Raw genomic sequence first — 25,029 nt, forward strand, 5'->3', positions numbered from 1 at the left:
TTAAGAGAAGTCAAGGCACTTTGTGCCTTAGGAGGTGACCTTGTCAAGATGAGAGACCCAGGCTGAGTTTTCCTGAGTCCATTTTGTCAGTTCCACAAGGACATGAAATCATTTCTGAAGTTAGCACTTATAAGAAATATTAAAAGTTTCTCACATCAGAACTCTTACATATGGGCACTATTATTTAATGAGTAGTGACTATGTATAAAGCTACTGTGTGCTAAACATTTTGCAATTAATATATTTAACACTTGATGACATAGGTTTTCTCATCTACATATTGCAGTGTATAATTTAGTCTTAGGGATTACATTTGTTATCTGTAATTGCTAAGCAATTTCTCTCTCTAGTAAAGGAGTAAAACAAAAGTTCTTTCATGTGAAATCTGGCTGCCTTCCAAGAAACATTTTGATCCATTCAAGGTTTATCTTATCCATGAAAGACAGCTTTGAGAATTGGTGAGGTTCTAACACAAGGCCTCAATCACTCCTCTTCCTCACAATGCCTTCATTGGCTATGTCTCTCATAGCTCTTTAGGGTAAGCCTTTGGGATATTCTAGAAGTAAAACTACCATGAGGGATGCAGATATCTGTTCAATTCATTTTTTTTTTTCATAGCTCTTTTTATTTTTTTGGGGGGGGGTATTTTTTTTATATACTTCTTTATTGATTTTAGAGAGGAAAGGAGAAGGAAAGAGAGAGAAAAAAAAATCAATGATGAGAGAGAATCGTTGATTAGCTGCCTCCTGCACACCCCCTACTAGGATTAAAGCCTACAACCCAGGCATGTGCCCTTGGTCAGAATCAAACCTGGGACCCTTCAGTTCACAGGTTGACGCTCTATCCACTGAGCCAAGCCAGCTAGGGGGCCATAGCTATTTTAAAAATATTAGATAGCATTGTAGTATTTGCAGTCATAAAGATCAATAAATATCTCTCCTGTGTGACCATTGTTATCCATTCTGCTAACTCATTTGCCAACCAGCTAAATGTAGATTAATAACTAAAGCCTTTAGAGATTAAAAAGTATGTGTTGGACATTTCCAACATATATATCAAACTAGATTTCCAGCTATATATCACACTAGATATCCTGAAATCCTCTCACTACAAAATGTCTAAAATTACTGGGTGAAATATGAAAAGCAGTACTATATGCATGGCTGTTTATGAGACAGCACTGGGGTTCTCTTGAGGCTGGGAGCCAAGCTTGAACAGTGGCATAAGATAGAGCTCAAACATTGAAGCTGCTATCTTGTGGGCCCCCATCAATTCTAGGTGGCATGGAGGTTTGATTTTATTAGCTTCACCCTCTGGGAACAGGAGACCAAGTTTTGTGCTTGAGCAGTGTGAGGAGTTGAAACAAAACTTTGCAAGAATCATACAAATTACACCCTCAGGGGAATAGAAAACAAGAAAAAAAATATCTGATGTATAAAGACAGAATAAATGCAAGAAAACATGCTTTTCTTGTTATTGGGCCTTTGGTAGAGGAACAGAAGAATCTTTTCTAAGAAATCTTGGCCACATGGAGGTTGGGTGCCCAGTCTTCAAGGATAGAAAAACCCAAGCAAGAATAAGTGAAACTTGATCCATGTTGGTAGCATGCCCAAGTTTCCAAGAATCAATGTACATTCTTCCTGGAAGAATATACTGTCAGCTCAGGACACAAAGAACTTTCAGAGATAAATTTCTAGAGAACATGAGTTCACATCTACACTAATAAAAGAGACACATGCAAATTAATCATCACTCAATGGGGCTCCCAATCACCCTGCTGTTTGTCCCACAGATCATCCCTGATCGCCAGCCAGGCCTAGGGACACTACCCGTGCATGAATTTTGTGCATCGGGCCTCTAGTTCCATGATAAAAGCTTATTAAATCTAGCTTTTCCCACCAAAGTGCTTAACATATGTTGGTTCTTTTCCCTTAAATATCTTCTACCTCATCATCAATTCACTTATTATGGGAATGTTCCCTTTGAAACCTGTTCTGGTGTCACCACAGATACCCATGACCTTACTAAATTTTAATTTTCTCTTTAATAAGAGGATAATAGTTCCTAGCTCACAAAATTGTAACACTGTTTTTTAAGAGTATAAATATATTATTTAAACTGATGTTAATAGCAATTTTTTAATTCATACTTTCTTCACCAAACATGTGTTGAACATCTGCTGTGTTACAGGCTCTGTAGGGGGTACAAAACGAGTAAGATATAATGCCTCTTCTCAAGGAAGGAGCTGGTCACGCAATCAGAGGATGTTGCCCTAAGGGTGTGATTGTGGAATATAAATAGTGTTAAAGAACCTCATGGGAGAAAGAAATTGGTTCTATAAATATTGCTCAAAGAGGTGGTGCTATATCAGATGAGCCTCCGATCCCCCCCCCCTCCCAGTTTGTTCATGTGCATGCCAAGTTTCTCTTCATCTTGCCCACATTCTACTAAACACTCCAAGTATTTCAGATGAGTCACCATGCCCCCACACCGATTCCTGAAGGATTCACCCATCCCATTCCTTAGCCTCCCTCACTCTCACTTCCATTCAGGGGAAGCCATCCACTGTTGCCTGTTGGCAGGCAGGATGAACAGATTCCATTATACCCTTGTCTAGACTTGGGCAAAATAAGTGCCCTCAAAATGCCACATAAATATATTTTTTTGGAATGTTATGTCTCCATCAATCAAATATATTTTTTTGGAATGCTATGTCTCCATGAATCATTGGGCTGTATTAGACTGGTCATTTTGATTCCATTTTTTTTAAAGTGACCAGGAGAACTAATATCTGACAAATTTACTGACCCAGAGAGAAACTTCTGGGAAGAAGCTAATACTGGACACCAGCTCCAGGAAGCCACATGCTAATTTTTCTATTTCGGAAGGATGCAGTCATCATTGCAGATTTAGAAACATCTTAATACCTCGTTTCTTAAAATCTTTGGCGACTTCATGTTTTTCCAGCATACTATAAACTACCTTTAATAATGAGGATTTAATAGAGACAAGAAAAACACCTGTGTGCAGCTTCTCCGGACATTCTTCCTGAGAGCTCAGTTTTGCTAGTAGAATTTTTCAAAGGGGTATGGTTTTTCTTGTCTTCTGGAATGACTCCTTTAAAACATTAGCCCTGCCTTTCACACTTAATACTGTAATGGCCTCCTAGGGAAAATAACCTAAAGCTCTTCCTGTGGCTTACCAGTTTACTACGTATGGCCCAGCCACACTGGTCTTCTTGTCTGTCCTCAAACTTGCCATGGGTGTTCCCAAAGGCTAGGGGCTGTGCGCTAGCTCTTCCTCTGGCAGAATCACTCTTGCTCAGATTTTCACTGAGCTCTTTCCTAGTTCTCTCATATTTCTGCTCCAATCTACTCAAAAGTTACCTCCTCAGAGAAGTATTTCCTGATCGCCCTATTTAAAGTACAATCCAGATTGCTTTCTGTTGCTAACACTGCTATAGGTTTCTTCATAGCATATGTCACTACTATCTGACGTTATTATGTATGATGTTACGTTTTTATGTTTGTTCTCTTTCTCTTCAATGTATGCTCAAGGAGGACTGGGGCCTTGTGTATATCCTGACGCTTGCTACATAGTGGTACTCAATAAATGTTTGTTGAATGAATAAAGTAGAGATCTTCCATTTCTGTTGCCCAGAAGGGGGACGTTTAAATAAAAAGACTGAAGCTTTGTGGTGGTATCCTTCATTGTACAAGACAGAGGTAGTGTGAATTTTTACAATCAACTGAAGGACTTGTATGCATGCATATAAACAACCAATGGATACAAGACATGGGGAGGAAGGGGGCAGGTGAAGGCACATGCGGAGGGGGGGTGTAGGGGAGGCTGGGAGGATGTCAAGAGAGGGAAAAGGAGACATATATACTACTATTTGCAATGCTTCAAACACTAAAAAAATAAAACAAAACAACAACAAAAAAGAAACTATACAGAACTGGACATCAGAAGATCTGGGCATATTAGGCAAATCTAATATAAATAGATCTGCATGTCAGTTTCCTCTGACTAAATATATTAAAGTTGATAAGCTCAAAGGATATAAAAAAAAGAGGTAACTTTTCATAACTCTTTGAATCTTCTTTAAAATATATTTTTTATTGATTTCAGAGGGGAAGGGAGAGGAGCCGGGAGAGGGAGAAACATGAAAGATGAGAGAGAATCATCGATCGGCTGCCTCCTGCACATCCCGCACTGGGGATAGAGCCTGCAACTCAGGCATGTGCCCTTGACCAGGAATCGAATCATGACCTCCTGATTCTTAGGTTGATGTTCAACCACTGAGCCATGACGGCCAAGCAAGTCTTTTTATTTTTTATTTTTTTAAAATATACTTTATTGATTTTTTTTAAGAGAGGAAGAGAGAGGCGTAGAGAATTAGAAACATCAATGAGAGAGAATCATCAGTCAGCTGCCTCTTGCACACCCCCTACTGGGGATGTGCCGGCAACCAAGGTAAATGACCTTGACCGGAATCGAACCCGGGACCCTTCAATCCACAAGCCGAGGTTCTATCCATTAAGCCAAACCAGCTAGGGCAAGCCTTTAAATCTTAATGGAATTATTGCCATCTCTTTGGGCCAACATGCAGATATTACAAAAGCAAAACTAGCTGCTCAAATTAAAATATACAACTTTTAGAGCTAGAAAAATTCTCCTAAATATCTAATAAACTTCCAATCTCTATAAAAGGGGAAAAAATAGCAATGAGGAAATGAGTTGAAAAGCTGTTACAAAAAAAAAAAAAAAAAGGTAATATTTCCACATAGGCATACATTAAAAATGCAATTATAAGCATTACTTTCTTGGTTCTTAAAGTTGAGTCTTTATAAAATTACCTAGGATTTTCATAATGGCTCTTCCTCTGAGGAATAAGTAGATATGCTAATCTCAGCTGGTTACAAATTTTAATTTCATAATATCCCCAGCCATCTCTTACAATCCTGTGAATCACTCTATGTATTGTAGCTGAAGAAAAAAGCAAAAGCCCACTTCTGATTAGGCTGTTTAAATTCCCTTTTTCTAATAAGGAAATCCTCGCTGTGATGTGTGATAAATACTAAAAAGTGTTAGTAAAAAGGTAAATTTCTAAGATTGATGTGAGGTAAGATTTTAAACGTTACTATCTGGATGAATAAATGAGGGCTGAATTTTATAGTTCACTGATTCAGACTTTTCTAAGTGAGGACCTATTTTGATATGCTGGCCTTATTTATATAGGTTCTTAGCCAAGGTTGCTGCCATACTATTGAGATAGTGTGGGTAATGAAGCTATTAAAATGTGCATCTTGAAGCACAGGTATAATTTGTGTGACTATTTACTTGAGGGAGGTGGAGGGCAGTTTTATTAAAATAATATCTGTACGTATTGGAGATGAAAAATATGTGCTAAATAACCCCTGTGGGAGGAAACCAACTGTTTGCTTTGCAGGGCAGGGTGTCAGTCGTGGACACTGCCCTGATTCAGTGAGTGGGGCTTCTGTCGCCCCAGCCTTCTTTCCTGTCTCTGTTCTGTGCACAAAGTCCATTGAATAGAGTCTCAGAGAAGTGGAGGGGCCTATTCTGAAAAGGCAGAGGAGGGCAACAGCCATTCATTAGCCTGGGAAAGTTTCTAATCATCAGTCAGGGCCAAGCTCCGGTGCCACCTCCTGGCATCTTCCCCAACCTTCTGCCTCATGCTCCAGATATATGATCATTGAGCTCTCTTGTGTTTGTATAATCTTCTACTATATCATGTATAACATGGTATAACATTAATCACATATGGGTAAGTATTCTCAACACACTGAGCTTCTCGTAGGCAACTCTGTATCTGTATGCTTATTCAAGAGCCTGTCCTATACTGGGTGCTGGCTAAATTAATATTATATTCAGAATAAATAAGTTAATGCAGGTGCTACTCACCATCACCACTGAAAGGGTACAGAATCTAGCCAAAGGCCAGATGGGATGATTCTGGCTTTTTCTTTGGATTGTCAAAGTTGAGAGGGTGCAGACATTGTGCATAATGGTTTTTAAAGACTGTCAAGAATTTTTTTTGGGGAAAAAAAGAATTTTAAATCCCCTTTTTTCAACATTAATCCTTTTCCAAACTCTCAATTCTGATATTATTTTTTCCTCTCTGATGGGCTTTCAAGTCAATGGCTTCCCCCTTCTCGCCTCTTCCCAATGAATGCCACCATTGGTTTGAAAATGACTTGAGTCCTGCTTGCTCTGAGCTGTACACATGTTGTTCTGATCTCTCCTTGCTAAAGCTTTCCTCTAGGGATTACGAGTGCAGATGTGTGTCCAGTGTAATTAGATTTACACTTGGCCCTATAAAAGAATAAACAGCAGGGTCAGTGTGTGTGTGCGTGTGTGGGGAAGAATGAGAGAGAGAGAGAGAGAGAGAGAGAGAGAGAGAGAGAGAGAGAGAGAGAGAGAGAGAGAGAGAGAGAGAGAGAGAGAGAGAATGAGTGTGTGTGTGTATAGGGAAGGATGAGAGTGAGGAAGATTGGGGAAGTTAAGCGAACTCTTAAAAGGAATGTGAGTTTTATGGTCTCTGAAAATTTCCTTGACATTTTTTTCCAGGTTGACTTTGGATTTGCTAAGAAAATAGGATCTGGACAGAAAACATGGACATTCTGTGGGACCCCAGAGTATGTAGCCCCTGAAGTCATTCTCAACAAAGGCCACGACTTCAGTGTGGATTTCTGGTCCCTGGGAATTCTAGTGTATGAGCTCCTGACTGGCAAGTAAGTCCTTTCAAATTGTGTTCTGCCTCTTCTGCAAAGAAGTGCCAAAATAACTAATGATTTAAGAGCATAACATTTTGGAATGTGATGCCTTTTCATCTCTACATTATTTCACACATGGTATGCTTGATAGTTTATAATATAGAGAAAAGATACAGGAAGGTAAAAGAAAGGAACACAGAATGCTATGGTTTATCTAGAATGGCAAGCCCTGTTAGTATAGATAACATATTAAATGTGTGAAGGTTTTGATAATTCAGCATAAGATTAAGAAAAGGAATTAAAGTTGTAGGCTATATTATTGTTTCATGTTGTATATTTTTGTAATTGATAAAGTAGTAATTATGTTTCAATTGAATTCATTGATCAATTAAACCAAATTTAGCCATGTTCTTCTATCTTACCAATAAATCATTAACCAGAAATGCTAAGAGAAAGCTACATTGCTGGAATTAAATTTCATTCCCCTTGTCATCTGCTTTCTAGAGGTGCTAATTAACAAAAACATGACACAGCAGGGGTCTTAGCAATTAAAATTGAATTGTCATTCCCAAAAAGATTAAGGGGGTATATTAATGAATCCAAGATTCCAAATATTCAACATGCACACACACATATTTATATGTACACATGCGCACCCACATACATATATAGGCTATATGTAATATCAACTCATATTTGTAAAATAAATTAGTTTACAGAGCACTTACCTGTGTGAAAACTTGCATGGAAGGTAAAGCAGAACTCTTTATCACCATTTTACAATTTAAATTTTGATTATTTTATGATTTAGATATTATAGATTAGAACACCAGGGCAGTGAGCTATCTGTATAAGACTGGGGATTTCATCCCAGATCTTCTGACTAAATGTGATGCATTTTTCATTACATATATGTCATGCAGGATAGTGCATGGACATACCTACCAGATTTGGATCAGTTATCTTTCTAATTCTGTACCTCCACTGTTCATTTACTGATTTGATCATCCTTATAAACATTTATAAGCAAATATTCTCAGCCTTAATTTCAGGAAGGATTTGCATGTGGAATGGCATAAGAAAATACCAGAATGAACCCAATGATGGGAGTTCGTCTCAACACATATTTTACAAAAAGAGTTTTACAGAATTTTCTTGAACTTTTTACATTACAAATTTTAATGTCTAGTTACCTATGACTATATTCTATATCCTTGTCAACATGCATTGAGCAAATGGGTATGAAAGATTATATTATCTGTAATAAATTTCAAATATTAATTGCTTAAAATTTTGAAGGAAAGAAGGGAAGAATATTCAGATAGTCATTCAGAGAAAAAGTTGCTTAAGGTCTTGAAAAACAAGGAATTCTATTTCATGAATTTGTTTTCTCATCCATGAAAAATTTGTTAGCTGCATTTCTAAGAGACACATGATATTTCCCTTACGTCACTGAAGAATAAACATTTCAATCTTCACAAACTGGGATAAATTGTTAAAGGTGAAGGAAAATAAAATGAGGGAATAGAGAAGAGGGGAGGAAATCCCAGTAATTTGGAATTGCTAAAGTGCATTGAGCTATCATAAAAAAGTTGGTAAATGTTTCCAGGGTAGAGCACAAGAAAAATTAATTTTATATGCCCTGAATTTCTAGATTCAGGAGGTAAATGAAAAAAATAACAAAAAAAAAAATCCAATATAGTTGTAAATATATAAACGAGTTGAAAATATTATAGCCATGTTTTTTGCTTCCTACCTCCTTTTCTTTTCCTTTTTAAAAAAAAATATATTTTATGGATTTTTTTTTTTTTTACAAGAGAAGAAGAGAGAGGGACAGAGAGTTAGAAACATCGATGAGAGAGAATTATTAATCAGCTGCCTCTTGCACATCCCCTACTGGGTATATGCCCTTGACTGGAATCGAACCTAGGACCTTTCAGTTTGCAGACTGATGCTCTATCCACTGAGCCAAACCGGTTTTTACACCTACTTTTCTTTATGAGCGAAACAGATTGTTGAAAATTAGCACACTGACCTGATTACAAGTTTATTATACAGAGTGGAGACTCTCAACATCAAAGAGTTCTCAAGCATGACTGACAAACAGCAAGCAGTTCATGAACATCATCTTTCTTTTTCAAATATTAAAGGGCACAGTAGAATAGATTATGAAGTGTTTATTAAAGCAAAGTGTATGCATTAAAATGGTATTCAATTCAATTCCCAGTTCTTTCTTTCTCATCTTAGCAACTCTTCCCTTGAAATACTCTCCTCACGGGACCTCTCTCTCTCTCCCATTTCTTTCCCATACTTGTGGCTCCATCTCAGTTTCCGTTACTGGGTCCCCTTCATCATCCTGACTTCTAAGTATTGAGCCACTTGTGGTTTTGATCTCTCTTCCATCTGGGTGATCATCAAGCTCCACAATCCTAAATACTGAATGGTAACTTCTCAGAATCATACCTCCAGCTCTAACCTCTTCCATAAATGTCAGACTCAGAAATTTAGCTGCCTGCTTAGCATCTCTATTTTATGTTGAAACATAACTCTTCATTCCTCCTAATGTGCTCTGCACCCCTACAAACCATCCAAATCATTCTTTTCTGAATCAATATAGCTCCATTCAGTAGGTCAAAACACTAGGCCATCATTCCCAAATTCTTTCTTTCTACCTTACATCATCTTCACCTATCAGCCAATCCTGTTTGCTTTGCTGTCTAAATAAATCCAGAATCCAGCCACATCTCATTACTTTCACCACTACCATCCTAGTCCAGGCTGCCAGGCCTGCCTTCCTCCACCACTATCACCATCACAGTTTATACTCCACACATTAAAGAAAGAAAGAAAGAAAGAAAAAAAAAGGTTTAGTATGGCTGCTGTAAATTAGATCATTTGACTCACAATATACCCCAGGTACTTATCATAGCCCAGAAGATCTATATAACATTGTGACAATCTCCTAAATTCCTTTCTCCTGCTTATTCTCTCCACTGGCAACACTGCCCTCCTCACAGCTCCAAGAACAACCCATACCCATCCTGATTCATGGCCTTTGTATTGCTGTCTTGGAATTTTCTGACCACCGCTAAAGGTGTGGTTCATTCACTCCTTCTCTTCATTCATACTTCTGCTCCACTGTCAACTTATGAGACACCTCTCTGTTGTCCCCCACTTTTTCTTTTTAGTGATTATCAACAGGTGAGCAATTACTTGTATGTATAATTTGTTAAGTGATGTGAAATTGATGAAATTATTTTCTACCATTTCTCCAGACTTGTCATAGAGCAACTAATGCAAGAGAAAGGAGGAAGAAGGAAAGAAGGGAGAAAGAGAAGGAGGGAGGGAAAGAGGGAAGGAGAGAGGGAGGGAGGGAGAGAGGGAGAGAAGGATACAGGGGTAAGGGAGGGAGGGAATAATGAAGGGTGGGAGGGAAGAAAGTCTTAGTTGTACATCTATCTCAGAGCCTGGTCCTAGTGTCCTATTTTGTCTTTTCTCTAGCCCACCATTTTCTGGGACTGACCAAATGATGACCTACAATTTGATCCTCAAAGGAATTGAAAAAATGGATTTTTCCAGAAAAATAACAAGAAAACCTGAGGATTTGATTAGGAGGCTTTGCAGGTGAGAATGACACTAGTAGAAACCTCTTATTCTTGGGAAAGTGTGAAGATTTCTTATTTTTGTCTCTGCACATTTTAAGTTAGATATATATTTACTTTCTGTACTTTTCTCTGTAGTTAAATCATAATTAAGGAAAATTCTTTTCAGTGTTGCAGTCTATACTGGAAGTTTAAATTTACCTTATGTTAAAGAATCACAGAGATTTAAAATTTTCAGGTTACTTCAGGAGTCATTCTTATCTGTTAGAGCAAAATGGAACCACTAACCTTAGATAATAAAAGAGTAATCCTATATAATAAAGAGGTAATATGCAAATTGACTAACACTCCAATACACAAGATGGCTGCCCCACGTGGTCAAAAATGGCTGCCCCCATGTGGACACAAGATGGCCACCACAAGATGGCCAGCAGGGGAAGGCAGTTGTATGCAATCAGGCCAACAGCAGAGGGCAGTTGGGAGGGGCCAGGCCTGTAAGGGAGGGCAGATGGTGGTGAAGAGGTCTGCAGGAGAGGATAGTTAGGGGTGACCGGGCTGGCAGAGGAAAGCAGTTGGGGGTGACCGGGCCTGTAGGGAAAGATAATTTGGGGAGACCCATGCCTGCATGGGAAGGCAGTTGGAGACAACCAGGCCTGCAGGGGTGGGCTGTTGGGATGGGATAAAACCTGCAGGGGAGGGCAGTTGGGGGGACCAGGCCTGCAGGGGTAGGCAGTTGGGGGTGACCAGGTTGGCAGGGGAGCAGTTAGGTATTAATCAGGCTGGCAGGGGAATGGTTAGGGGGTAATCAGGCTGGTAGGCAGAAGTGGTTAGGGAAAATCAGGCAGGCAGGCAGATTAGCAGTTGAGAGCCAGCAGTCCTGGACTGTGAGAGGGATGTCTGACTGCCTGTTTAGGCCTAATCCTAAGATTGGGCTAAAAGGGGAGTCGGGCATCGCTTGAGGGATTCCAGATTGGAGAAGGTGCATACTAGGCTGAGGGACAGCCCCCTTCCCCCAACACCAGTGCATGAATTTTGTGTATCGGGCTTCTAGCTAATTTATAATCTTGTTATTTTGAGAGAAAAACCAATGGTAATTTTTAAGGGTTACTATATGCGCTCTTTCAATTTTTATTTTTTTTTACAAAGCACTCTTCTAGCCTTATTTTATTTTATTATTTTTTTTTATTGAGGTATAATGGGCATATAATATTATATTGGTTTTTCATGTACAATGTAATGACTTGATATTCATAAACATTGCAGAATGATTATCACAATAAGTTTAGTTATCGTCTGTCACCATACAGTTATAAAAAAAAATTTTTCTCTCTTGGAATGAGAACTTTTAAGGTTTACTCTCTTGACAACTTTTAAATATTGGCTACAATATTATTAACCATAATCACCATGGTGTAAATTATGTCATCATAACTTATTTATTTTACAACTGGAAGTTTGGACTTGATCTCATTCACCCATTTTGTCCACCTCTACCTTACTCCCCTCTGGCAACTTCTATTTTGTTCTTTAAATCTATGGATTTTGTTTTGTTGGTTTATTTGTTTTATTTTTAGATTCCCCATATTAGTTATATCCTACAGTACTTATTTCACTTAGCATAATACCTTCATGGTTCATCCATGTTGTAAATGACAAGATTTATTTTTTTCTTTTTTTTTCTGCCTAAATAGTATTCCATTATATATATCTTCTTTATCTGCTATCCATTGGTGAACATCACATCTTCTTTATCTACTCATCCACTGATGGACACTTAGGTTGATTTTATAACTTGGTTATTATCTATATGAATAAAAGGCTATGTGACCGTCCATAGATCCATCTGACCGATGGGTACATATGGTGTGCATTAGCAATTTAAAAATAAATGTTGAATTGTGCATGTGTGATGCATATAAAGTTCTCACTGGTGCCAAGTGCACGTGTTTTACTTTTATAATCTATATTATATATTCTATTTTGACATGTAATATTTTGCAATAATGTAATTTTTGCATGAATCTTTCTTCTAATTAATTTCCTTTCAATGTGCACAAATCTATGCACTGGACCATTAGTAAATAATATTATAGTGAACATAGGAGGCATCTGTGATTTTGAATGAGTGTTTTTATTTTCTTTGGATAAATACCTAGAAGTAGAATTGTTGGATCATATTATTATTCTATTTTTAATTTTTGAGGAACCACCATACTGTTCTCCATAGTGGTTATACCAATTTATATTTCTAAGAGCAATGTGCAAGGGTTCTCTTATCTCTATTTCCTTGCCAACACGTTATTTGTAGACTTTTTGATAATAAGCATTCTATCAGGTATAAAATGAAATTTCATTGTGGTTTTGATTTGCATATCTCTGATGGGTAATTATGTTGAACACCTTTTTATGTACCAGTTGGCCATCTGTATTTGAAAAACATCTATTTAGATTTTCTGCCCATTTTTAATTGCTTTTTCTTTTGCTATCAAGTTGTATGATTACTTTATACATTTTGGATATTAACTCCTTATCAGATATGTGATTTTTAAATATTTTCTTTCATTCTGTAGGTTGTCTTTTCATTTTGTTGATGGTTTTCTTTGCTATGTAAACACTTTTTATTTTTATGTAGTTCCATTTATTTATTTTTGGTTTTGTTGCCTTTGCTTTTGGAGTCAGATCCAAAAAATCATTACCATGAGATTACTACCTACTGTGTTTTTTAAAGGAGTTTTAGGATTACAGCTTTTACATTCAAATCTTTAATCCATTTAGAGATATCTCTCTCTGTGTTTGTGTGTGGTAAAAGATAGTATTCTTTTGCATGTGGTGTCCGGCTTTCCCAACATCATTATTAAAGAGACTATCTTTTCCCCATAGTATATTCTTGCCTCCTTTGACATAAATTAATTGTTCATATGTACATGTGCCTATTTCTTGGCTCTCTATTCTGTTCCGTTGATCTATGTGTCTGTTTTTATGCCACTATTACACTGTTTTGATTAATGTAGCTTTGCAATATACAATAGTTTGGTGGAGTTATTAGGGTTTTCTACACATAAAATAATGTCATCTGCGAATAGTAACTGTTTGACTTTTCCCTTACCAGTGTGGAGGTCTTTTGTTTTTCTTTCCTAATCACTCTAGTACTTCTAATGCTATCCTATATAATAAAAGAGTAATATGTAAATTAGCCATCAATCCACTACAAAAATGGCGGCGCCCATACCAGATGCTGGCATCATTGCCCCGGCAATGGGAGCCCAACGTATGCTTCTTGGCCGAGGAGGGAGAGGTGGGGTCTGGCCAGAGGACTGGGAGCCGGACTCTGAGCTTGCATCACCAGTGGCAGCGCGAGCTCTATGTCAAAGCCATGGCCGTGAGGCAGGAGGAAAGGAGCCTCTGGGGCGAGAGCCCAGAGTCCGGTGCCCGGAGACCACACCCCGGCCTGCCTTGCAGCGGGGGAGACGGGGGCGGCAAGGGGCCTGTGGAGCCCCCAGCTCAGCATCCCCGCGGCAGGGGAGGAACCAGGAAAATGGATCTTTCCAATTCCTGATGCTGACAGAGTCCTATGGATACCGGGGTCCTCCACCTGCAGTCTCCAGTCACAGACTTGAAGCCCTCTGCCAGCAGTCTAGACAAGACCATCATGGCGCCTCCGGGGGTGGGGTGGGGGGTGGGATTGTCCAGCGGGCCCACTATAGACATCAAATCACTGCCTCTGATGCTGCTCCCCCACCCCCCACACACTCACAAGTATTGATAGTATTGTCCAAAGAGGCGACTCCTGAGGCAAGGCTCCCATGGCAGCTGATGCTCACCATGCCAGGTGTGGAAGGCAGACCTTCATGCCCAAGCCCCTGAGTACCGGAGCTGCAGGGTATCATAGGCCAGGGCCCTGAGGAGGCCCCAGGACAAGCATCTTCCCAGAGACTGTGCATAAGAAGGCGAGGAACCTCTGGCTAGGTGCGGCCGGGGTTGAGGGAACTGTTCAGCTAGCTTTTAGGTCTTTTTCAGGGAGAATTACTGCATATGTAGTTGTAGATTCGGTGAGTCCACGGGAAGAGTTGAGTTTAGGTTCTTCCTGCACCACCAACTTGGACAGCGGCCCTGGCCTTATTTTCAATTACTCCCAAATTTCTATCTACCATTAAAAATAATTTATTGGGGAACAGAAGAGTTATATAATTTTGTTTGAATTTTACTTTGTTGCTGTTTCCCCCCTCCACCCTTGCACAGTTGAACTTAAAAAGCATGAAAATTTAATAAATACAGAACTTGAAACCTAGCTGTGGGTTGCCAACAGAAATTTCTGCATGCTTCCAGCTGAGGTGTAAATGATTCTCTAAAGCTTTATCTGATTTTCTCAGCAGAGTTGGTAAAATAGCCCCCTCCTGTTCTTTTACATATTCATTTATAGTGCATTTAAAGCACTAGTAGATCTATAGATATAGATAGAAATATAGATATGTACATAAAGATATAAGTATAGATATATGTTTATGTTATATGTTATTATTATAGATATAGATGTAGATATATTCCTAACTCTAACTTGACAGTAGCTCCCCTAGAGTATGTGCCTCTTAACCCCTTCTACCCAGATGCCTCGTCTATGAATATTGTTGAATACGTTAATGAAATAATAAAGAAATGTTAAATTTTAAAATTTACTCAATCATAACTTTTATTAACCATCTTTTAACAATTATTACTTTAGGCAAAATCCAACAGAAAGGCTTGGAAATCTGAAGAATGGAATCAATGACATTAAGAAACACAGGTACATAGTTACTTCTTTGCTCAGAAAAAAATATAGAAATTTATAGAAAACTGTGCTAATCTTGAAGCTTCTCTCAGTAAGCTACAAGGGTTCCTTTACACACTCTCAGTTTTTCTTTTTTGGCATTTTACAATAATTTGTGTTTTACTAGATGCAGTCACAATAATCATTCTCAAAATGATTTTTCTAATGCTGGAAATTCATATCATAAGCTTAAAACAAGTTATAAAATCATATCCTCAAGTTATAGCAACTTAGTTTTTTATCTACTGCAATCTTTATTTTAATTTTAAAATCAGCTTAGTTTCTGTAAATGAATTGTTCTAATTTTCACATTTGATTTGTAATTAAAATAGAATATAGTTATTGTTGATATTCAAGAGAATTGATCAGCTAAATTAACCATTAAGCAGTACTGCATTTCAGTTTTTATTAATATTATACATTTATTTTAAGTGTCATTTTTCTTTCACCATCTTTCCAAATTCTGAAGCCTCATGTTGTGTTTTACTTTTTGGGTAAAGTACATTGATTTCCCAAAAACAATATTTTGACCTTATGTAGTAATCTCACATGGACCTTTTCAGTTCTGTGAATTTCTAAATCTCTCCTTTAGAACCGTAGAGAACTTCCATGAGATAGCCTTTCTCAACTGGTTATATGTGGAAGTTCAAGCCTTTAAGATTTTTGTTTCAAATCCATACCTTGCTAAATTCTCTAGTCCTCAAGATGTTTTAATTTTGCTTATGCTTTACAGATATAATACATCACCTATTGCTAGTATAAAAAATAAATATGAGAATTTCATTATTGAAAACCTTTGAACACACTGATGTGTTCACTTTCAGAAATGAAAACACCTCTCAATATTACATTCCTCTCTGGATATTTTTACTGAAGACTTAGGGTACATCTACTCTGTGTGAAAATAAAGGGGAAATGCTGCTGGATAAAAACACTATTCATTTTTCTAACATTGATGATGCAGCTGCCAACCCTGCTCTATCTATTCATGAACTTTCTTGAAAAAATGCCATGTATTCAACATTGTAAAGAGGGAGGGAGGAAGGGAGAGAAGGAGGGGAGGGAGGGAGGGAAGAAGGGAGGGAGGGAGGGATATCTGTGGATTTTATAGACATTAAAATGTTTAGAGTATTTTGTTGTTCTTTAGATTACCTTTGGATTACCTTCAGTGTAATGTTTATTACTTGTCTTAGATTCCAATGTACCATTTTCATACAAGCTATTACCACAACTTTCTATCGCATTATAATATGACACATGGAACACACCATTCATATGGAACAAATAAGTGTTCTGCCAATTAAAGTTTTCCTTTTAATATATTTCCCCTCATTATTTGATTAAAAAAGCATCTTCATGTTTTTCTTTTTTTCTTTGGGATAATTGGGGAACAGAGTGATAGAATTGTTAATAGATTTCAGGGTGTTTTTTTTTTGTTTTGTTTTATTTTAATTTACCTGAGGCTCATTTAAATGTAGCGTCAAATTGTGATTGAACACACATGCTAATTGATGCCAGAACATTTTCTCACCTTAGCATCGTAATGAAGAGTTTTCAATTTTTTCGTTGTATGGATTAATTTGTTCTCTTTTTAAGAGGCAGGATGTTGGTTTTTTTTTTTGTTTGTTTGTTTGTTTGTTTGTTTGCCACGTATCTGTATAGTCAGAGAACAATGTGTAGGGTAGAGTGCACTAGTAAGATGTATCAGATTTACACAGTGCCTTATGGTAAGCCCAGAGGGGCAAAAGAAACCACAAAAAAACCACATACACACCCCACCTTATTTTATTCTACTTTCATAGTTTTTTGTTTGTTTGTTTGTTTTAAGATATAAAGTTGGGGGAGGGAGTCCTGAAAAATAGATCTCTCTCTGCCTTCAAATAGAAGTAGTAGTCTAAAATCTTCCACAAGTCCCCAAAGTATATAGCTTCTCTACCCAGTTTATTATTCTCAATATTAAAAAAAAAAAAAACTTTCTAAAATTTGCCATCAGATTTTTCCATTCTTCTCCAAAGTAAAGCTTTTATCATTTTCTTGGAGAACTATTCATTTTCACTTTGTATTTAAAAACAATGCAGTATGTTTGCCCATTGTCTTTAATCATCTTTCTTAAAAATAAAGTTTCTCCCTTCCCTGTTTATGGGCTAACCTATTAAACTAGGCACCAATTATGTCTCCCGACACTTCTCTGAGAAAAGAGATAATATACTTGTAGGGTACAATTAAATCTTTCCCGTTGGTAGAGGAATAATTTGTTTTGAGTGTCTTCTCATTATCTTTATTATTTCTAGTCTTTAAAATTACTCTCAAGAATAGCTTCAACAAGTCTTCTAAAAATAAAGAAGCAATTTCTGTGCTGTCGCTGCTAATATTTCTTTGGTGAATATTTTTCACACATGAGTACATGCTGGCATGTGCACTACTTAAAATTTGGTTAGTGTCAAAAGGCCAAGTGTTAAGTGAATAGCCACTCATGTCAAATAAATAATGCCATAAGTCAAATTGTAACAAGTACTCAGCAAGAAATGCATAGGCTCTTTGATACAGTAGAGTTAACAGTAATGATTTTTGTTAATATTTATCAAGTAGCTTCTGGGAAGAGAGCATTGTAAAGTATGTTAAAAGGAATTGTGTCAGTGTTTAGTGTCAAATGAAAAGAATCTGCAGAATGGGAAACCTGAAAATCCTTAAAATGGACCATTAGTATGTGCAAAGAAGCCGATGGGTGGATCAAGGAGAGGACGTCTGTGGTTTGGTAGCGAGAACAAGGGAATCCGTACAGCTGGGATTGCTGCTTGACTCCCACTCTTTGACTAGTGTCTCAGTAGCTTGTTCCAAAATGGCACTTTGGGGTAAGAATGACACCTGAAATGGAATGTTCTAGAACCTGTCCTCGCTGGTGTTTTTTCTACTTTTTTTCTTCCTAAATTTAGGCATGCAGTGGGAAATCCAGTCAAGGATTGAACCAAAACCCACTCCAGGGATGAGAGAGACTGAAACGGATAAAAGAGTATAATTTCTGGTGTGGCCAATAGACAGAGAAATGTGTCAGCTCCTGAAGCCTCACACCCCCACAACCCCAGTCCCATGCTCTCCCCCGTGACCATGCTCCACATAGTGGTCAGAATTATTTTTTGAAAATACATCTAGATTGTATCATTTACTTAGAACTTTTTATTGGCTTCCTGTTATGCATAAAACTCTAGTTCCTTACTGTGTCCTACAAGGCCTTACATGGTTTGGCCTCTAGCCATTTTTCAGACATAATTTTTTCCTAGTTTTCCCTGAATTCACTACACTGAAGTTCATTCCATCCACTTGGAAGACTCTGGCCACAGATCTTCCTATGGCTTCCCTCTTCTTTTCATTTTGGCTTTATTTCAAATATCCTTTCTTCAAATACCACTCTCACTAAAACAGCCTCCTCTAACCCATCCCCATCCCCATCCCCGTCATTATTGCTATTTTCTCTTTAATTTTCCTAGTATTATTAGTACCTAAAATTCACTCAAGTATTTATATTGTTTCCGTGTGTGTGTGTGTGTGTGTGTGTGTGTGTGTGTGTATGTTTCTTTCACCTTTCACCAAAATCAAAGCATCTTAAAAGCAGGGCCTTTGTTTTTCTTTCTTTCTTTGACGTCTTGGAGCAAACTGACTTTTCATTAACATTTTGGTTCATAACTGATGCCTGACCTGACATCGGTGTCCCAATAGAAAAGATCAGTGGATCTAGAACAGTAATATCCATGTTCCTTATAAGATTCCAAGAGACCAAGTACATTGTGTCTGAGTGCTGTGTTTCTAGCCCACAATGCTTTACATGTGTCCTAAAGACTCAATCAGCCTTTTTAGATTAGTGATGTGGAAGCAATAAATTAAAAAACTTCATCTGGCTATCAGCTTGATTCCATTACAGATTACTGTAAAGTACTTTTTAATCTTGGAGCCTCTTAGATCCATGTGAGTAGGAGTATTGCCACCACAGTGTGACATCACAAGACACTATAGTAAGAAGTCCTGTGTAAGTATATTCTCTTGTAGAGTGATTCAGTTATTCAAAAGACATAGTGAGGTCCTGTTCTGTGTCAGTTGTTAGGGACACAGAAGAAAAGAAAGAGACAAAAACCACTGCCTCCTGGAGCTTGCATTCTAGTGAGAAAGACAGAAAATGAATAATATAATTAAACTAGAGGCCCAGTGAACAAAATTAGTGCACTAAATGGGTCCATCAGCCTGGCCTATGCCCTCTTGCAATCCTAGAGCCCTTGGGAGGTGTCCAACTGATGGCTTAAGCCTGGCTCTTGGCTGAGTCGAGCTCCCCCAGTGGGAATGCACTGACCACCAGAGGACAGTTCCTGTGTTGATTGAGTGGGATCGGGCCAAAACTGGCTCTACAACAATCCCCAAGGGGGTCCTGAATTGTGAGAGGGTGCAGGCTAGGCCAAGGGACCCCACTGGTGCTTCATCCAGGCCAGAAAGCGATACAGGAAGTTGGCCAGCTGGGAAGGAACCAAGAGAGGGCTCCAGGACATGTCTGGCCCATCTCTCTCAATCCCGATTGGCCAGACCCAAGCAGCAAGCTGTCCTACCAGTTGGAGCATCTTCCCTCTGGTGGTGAGTGTACATCATAGTGAGCAATTGAGTAGCCTTAGCATATCATTAGCATATTAGGCTTTGATTGGTTGAATGGATGACTAGATGACCAGACACTTAGCATATTAGGCTTTTATTATATAAGATAGTGTATAGCAGATCATTATTTAGCAGTAAGTGCTACGGAGGAGGAATAAAGCAGAGAAAGGGGATAAAAAAGTGTGTGGAGGTTGGAATAGGGAAAGGCTTGCAAAATTAGACATATGGCTAAAAAAGATATTGCTAAGAAGATGATTTCTGAGAAAAGACCTGAAGGTGTTGAGGGAACAAACCATGTGGAAATTTTTGAAAAAAGGCAATCTAGCCATAAGGTCTTAAGTGCAAAGGTTAAAGTAGGAGCATCCTTAGCTTATTGAAACAATGGTGAATAAATAAATGAGCAAGGAAGAGAGAAGAGAAGTACAGGACAGTCGTAAGGTGAGAGACAGGTGGTGGTGGAATGGATGGTTTTGTAAGGCCTTATGGCTTATAGCAAAGGCATTGTAAAGACTTGGCCTTTCACACTAGACTAGGGTGTCGAACTCAATCAGAGAAGGGGCCAAAATCTAAAATCCAGCCTAAATCACGGGCCGAATGGTTTACTGAACAGTCATAAACTGTCATTGTGATGGAAACGCAGCGGAGTGCAGTGATGACAGCGCGGTGCGGGCCACATTGCAAGGCCTGGCAGGACGGATTTGGCCTGCGGGCCTTGTGTTTGACACATGTGCACTAGACTGATTACGGGGCAGCATTAACTGCTCTTTGGGGTTAGTGGGCATGGATTTAATGCAGGGGTAGGGAACCTTTTTCTTCTGTGGGCCATTTGGATATTTATAATATCATTCACTTAATATAATTTACTTAATATAAATTTATGTTGCTATGCAAAAAAGCTCCTAGATTAATTGAATTTTAAGTTTTGCCTGTGGTTGCCTTGGCAATCTCAGACCAGATGATTTTGCAGGACAATATGGCCCAGGGGTCAGATGTTCCCCACCCTGATTTAATGTGAGGCCAGACAACCAGCATGGTCCAGTATTTCCCTCCGACCACATTGCTGGCAGGGAACAGACCATGAAATGGCTTGATAGATAACTAACATGCTAGTAGTTTTCAGGCAAGTAATATTTCTTTGTACTTTTCTCATTTCTCAGGTGGTTAAGTGGTTTTAATTGGGAGGGATTAAAAGCACGGAACCTTCCATCACCTTTACGAAGAGAGGTATGGTATCCACTGTATTGTTCTCATAATTTTTTGTAGGAATTTGATTTTGTAAACAAATTTTAGGTGCATGTGTTTAACAGATTTTAGATTTTTTAAATATTTTTTAAAATTTAAGTTGAAATGTAACTGTTGTGATTGAGGGACTAGCTAGTATTTCTTATTTAATGAACATTATCTCAGCTCTCAGGAATCAATTGCATATAAACCCAAGTTATCAGTGTTAGACTGACAGATGGCTCTAGAAATAAAGTATGAATCATATAAGTAATTTGAAATCTTTGAATAGCCACATTAAAAGAGGTAAAAATAAATAAGTTACATTAATTTTAATTAATATTTAAATTATTATCACTTTAATGTATAATCAACATAAACTATCAATGAGATGTTACAGTTTTTTTTTTTTTCATACTAAGTTTTTGTAATCCCAAGTGTATTTTACACTTTCAACACATGTCAATTCAGACTAGCTATATTTCAAGTGCTCAGTCACTACCGGTGACTGGTTGGACAGCTTAGCTCTAGAAAAAGCAGGACATTTGCTAACTTGGGGGGAACACTGCCTCAAAAATGACCTGGATTAGCACCCTACAAACGGTGTTCTCTCTGGGGAATTTTGGAGATCTATGTCTCCCCTTGTGTATTTTTAGATTGACATCTGAATTTTGTATTGTATATTTAAATTATTATGGAGAATATAATTTTTAGTATGTTGAAAACATTGACATTTTAAAATATAGCTCTACTGTCACTGTATCCCTTTAAATATATCTACTATATCATTGAGATTTGATACCAGTCATTACAAAATACAGACAGAAATATTATTCTCTCTGAATTCATATTTCCACATTTCCATTTAAGTTTCCTTTCAAAATTTTATTCTAAGGTAAAATAGTTTTATGCTTGGCAACCTTTAATCAATCATTTTTTTTAATGACTTTCCATTATAGTTTTATAAATTTTAAAGTTCCTGTGAGCACCAAAATTTCTGTAACAACACAGATATTTCTTCTGGATTCTGTTATTACATTTTTATAGCATGCAGTATCAAACAACACAAATATATTATGAAAATTAAAATGATTACTAACCTATTTTGATAAAGAAAATATTTAATGTGCCTATGGATATATTTTATTTATTTAAAAAATGGACTCAGACTCCACATCAATTTTATTCCTTTTTACAACTATGTAGATGCAAGTGTTAAGAATTGTGTTCCCATAAATGCATGACACCCTCTCCAAAGCACATTATGCTCTATTATAAATAGTATTTTTAATGCTCTATCAGCTGATAATTCAATTAGGTTCTTACATTTGTTAGAAAGCAAAGAATTGGAAACCACCTAATTTGCAAAAAAAAAGCCATTTCATTTTTTCAATGGGATCAATAATATTTTAATTGTTTCTTTGTTTGGCATTCTGGAAATGTTTTATGGTCAGTTAACCATATAAAAATTCAAAGTTGATGAGAATCTAAAAAGTAGAAAGATTTTGATTTTTTTAAAGTCTCTGATTTTAAAATATTTTTTATTTTGGAAAAAAAATAGACATCATTTCTGTCACTTTTTCTGTTGGTAATAACTCATCAGGACAGTTAGCTTCCATTGAATGTGTAGTCCAGTGAGCAGATCCATTTGGTGCAAAGGGGAGATCTCAAGACTGAGATCTTACATGTAGCTTACCAGTAGTTGCAGTTTAAAATCTGTATTCAGGTATGAAAGCACGATCCATATGTAAATGTATACTTAGTCAACATCACCCTCATCTTTGCTCTAATCCTTTCTCCTTTAGCTCAGTGGACCCACCGATCACAGCTACTTTGACAAGTATCCACCTGAAAAGGGAGTGCCTCCAGATGAGCTGTCGGGCTGGGATAAAGACTTCTGAAAGAAAAACAAAGAAAAACAAAAAACAAATGATTACTGCCTATCTACTAAGAAGAGAACTATAAGCACCAACAATCCAATGCTGATTATTTTTCTCTTTGGGGTATTATATCTTTTGGAAGACCATGGGAGAACAGAAATCCCTGCCCACCTTAGGGATTGTGGGTGAATGCTAGTGGGTATGGAGGTGGTTCTGAATTATAATGTCTTATTTAGATGCTGTGAATTGATCATGTATTCTATTCTTTGCTTTTCTCAAATGTTGTAGACTATCCTGTTCTCTCCACAGTCAGAACCATTTTTGTTGAAGGGGCATAGTGTTCTCTGCAATCTATTGCTACATCATGATCCATACTCATCTCCTTTGAGTCCTAATAAGGTTTAAAAAGTGTCTTGCCTTTGAGCAAGTAAGGCATCCAAATAGCATCAAGAACAAGGGTGAATTTTGGAAGATTTCCCCTGCTCTCAACAGGTCCATGTAAGCATTATGACATCTTAAAGTGGCAGTTTATAGGAATCTTGGTAGTCAAAAAAGGCTCTTGACTTCTACTTGTGTTCAACCTAGAAATGTATCAAGGTGCTTCTGATATTAGTCTAGGGAAAAGCAAGTTTGAGTATTTAGTCAGTGGTATTGCACCCTAAAATAAGTGAGTTAATTAATCCAACAAGGTAATTATATTTCATTAGGGAAACTTAGAAAAAAAAAAGCCAAAAATATTTTTCATTCTCCTGTGACCAGCTGTGATACCTCAGAGACTTTTCAAAACCTTGTTAAAGCTGGTTTTAATGTGCAGTTAAGTGATGGATTTTTGGAAATGTTTTTATCTTACAGTCTAAGGTTGGTGTTTGTTTTGTGTTTTTTTTTAATAATCAAAGTAGAAATCATGCAGGAAAAAAGGCTTTTCCTTCCCATTAAATATGGAGGAGAATAAAGTCTGATAGGTAAGGTTGCTGACTCTTTGAAACTCTGAGATATTTTAGGCAGTTCTATGATTGTTGCTATTAATAAACCAAGAGTATAGACTAACCAGAGTTAATTTTTAATGAAGATGCCATTAGTAAATGTTGATGCACTGTAATCATTGCTGTGTTAACTCTTTGTAAAGACGTCTGAGTCATGATGTGTTTATAATTTTAGATTATTAAGGCAGGCAGGCTGCTGAGGAAGTGATGGGAATGTAAAAGCAGGAGCGTAATCTAGTTTCTGCCCTCCTCTTGCCTCCTCCATGCAGTCTTCCAAATAGTAGTTTCAATAGCATTAGACACCAGTACCTAAGTTTTTCACTAGTAAAAGTGTCTTTGTATCAACTATAATCACTTCCTCACCTTCCTTCCAAAATGGATAGGAAGCAGACTGTCTCTGCATCTTTTTGATCTGGCAGAGCAAAAATATGGGCTAAGTTATTGCATTATTCAAGCTTCTGATTGTATTTTTATATGCAAATGTCCTAAGGAAAAAGCAGCCTCTACCCACATCCCACCCATATTTTCTTCATTCAAAGAAAGTCAGCTACATGCTTCCTGAAGAAATAAACCAGATAAGAGAGGTCCAATCCAGGAAGGTGCATTCTTAATAAATTGAATTTCCACATTTAGAACACTTTTGCTGAACCAAAGAAGTTTTGTTTCCTGGAATAGTATTTTTAAAAACTATGTATTGTACATAGAAAAACCATTTTTAATAGGATTGACATAACCTGCTTAAATAAATTTCTAAGATTTTTAAAAGATTTTTATTTGCATTTGGTTTGTAAGTACTGTATGTTTTACTGTGTATATATTTTTAAATTACCCACCTAAATGTAGGTAATTTATGTAATGGGTGGATATTAAAGTTGTACAGTTATAATAGCAATGATATTCTCAAAGGAGATAAAAAGTTGTAATTCAATAAAGACCCACATATATACAAATAAAAACCGACTTAGACTACTACAAGTATTTTTCTTGTGACTGGGCATGTCAATATGTAATATTCATGTGTGATTTTATCGTGTTTTAGAAAGATGAAGAAATGAGAGATTGAACCATCATATAATCCCAATTCCACTGTTTCCTAGCTGGCCATCCTTGGGGGGAAATGACTTCATTTCTTTGAGTATTAGCTTTCTAACCTGTAGAAAAAGGCAC

At 37.3% G+C, this 25,029-nt stretch overlaps 1 protein-coding gene across 6 annotated transcripts in view; it reads left to right on the plus strand.

The window, feature by feature from the left end:
• PRKG2 (protein kinase cGMP-dependent 2) overlaps positions 1–23,608 on the plus strand; it is an 85,128-nt gene extending 61,520 nt beyond the window's left edge. For all 6 annotated transcript variants that reach the window (XM_045571331.1, XM_036412558.2, XM_036412576.2 and 3 more), the window contains 5 exons: positions 6,592–6,755; positions 10,239–10,361; positions 15,060–15,122; positions 20,936–21,002; positions 22,805–23,608. In XM_045571331.1, coding sequence (XP_045427287.1) covers positions 6,592–6,755; positions 10,239–10,361; positions 15,060–15,122; positions 20,936–21,002; positions 22,805–22,900 — 513 coding nt within the window. In that variant the 3' untranslated portion in view covers positions 22,901–23,608. The remainder of the gene's footprint in view (positions 1–6,591; positions 6,756–10,238; positions 10,362–15,059; positions 15,123–20,935; positions 21,003–22,804) is intronic.
• The last annotated feature ends 1,421 nt before the right edge of the window (positions 23,609–25,029 follow it).

This window comes from Pipistrellus kuhlii, unplaced genomic scaffold (genome assembly GCF_014108245.1).
Source record: "Pipistrellus kuhlii isolate mPipKuh1 unplaced genomic scaffold, mPipKuh1.p scaffold_m20_p_1, whole genome shotgun sequence".
NCBI lineage: Eukaryota > Metazoa > Chordata > Mammalia > Chiroptera > Vespertilionidae > Pipistrellus > Pipistrellus kuhlii.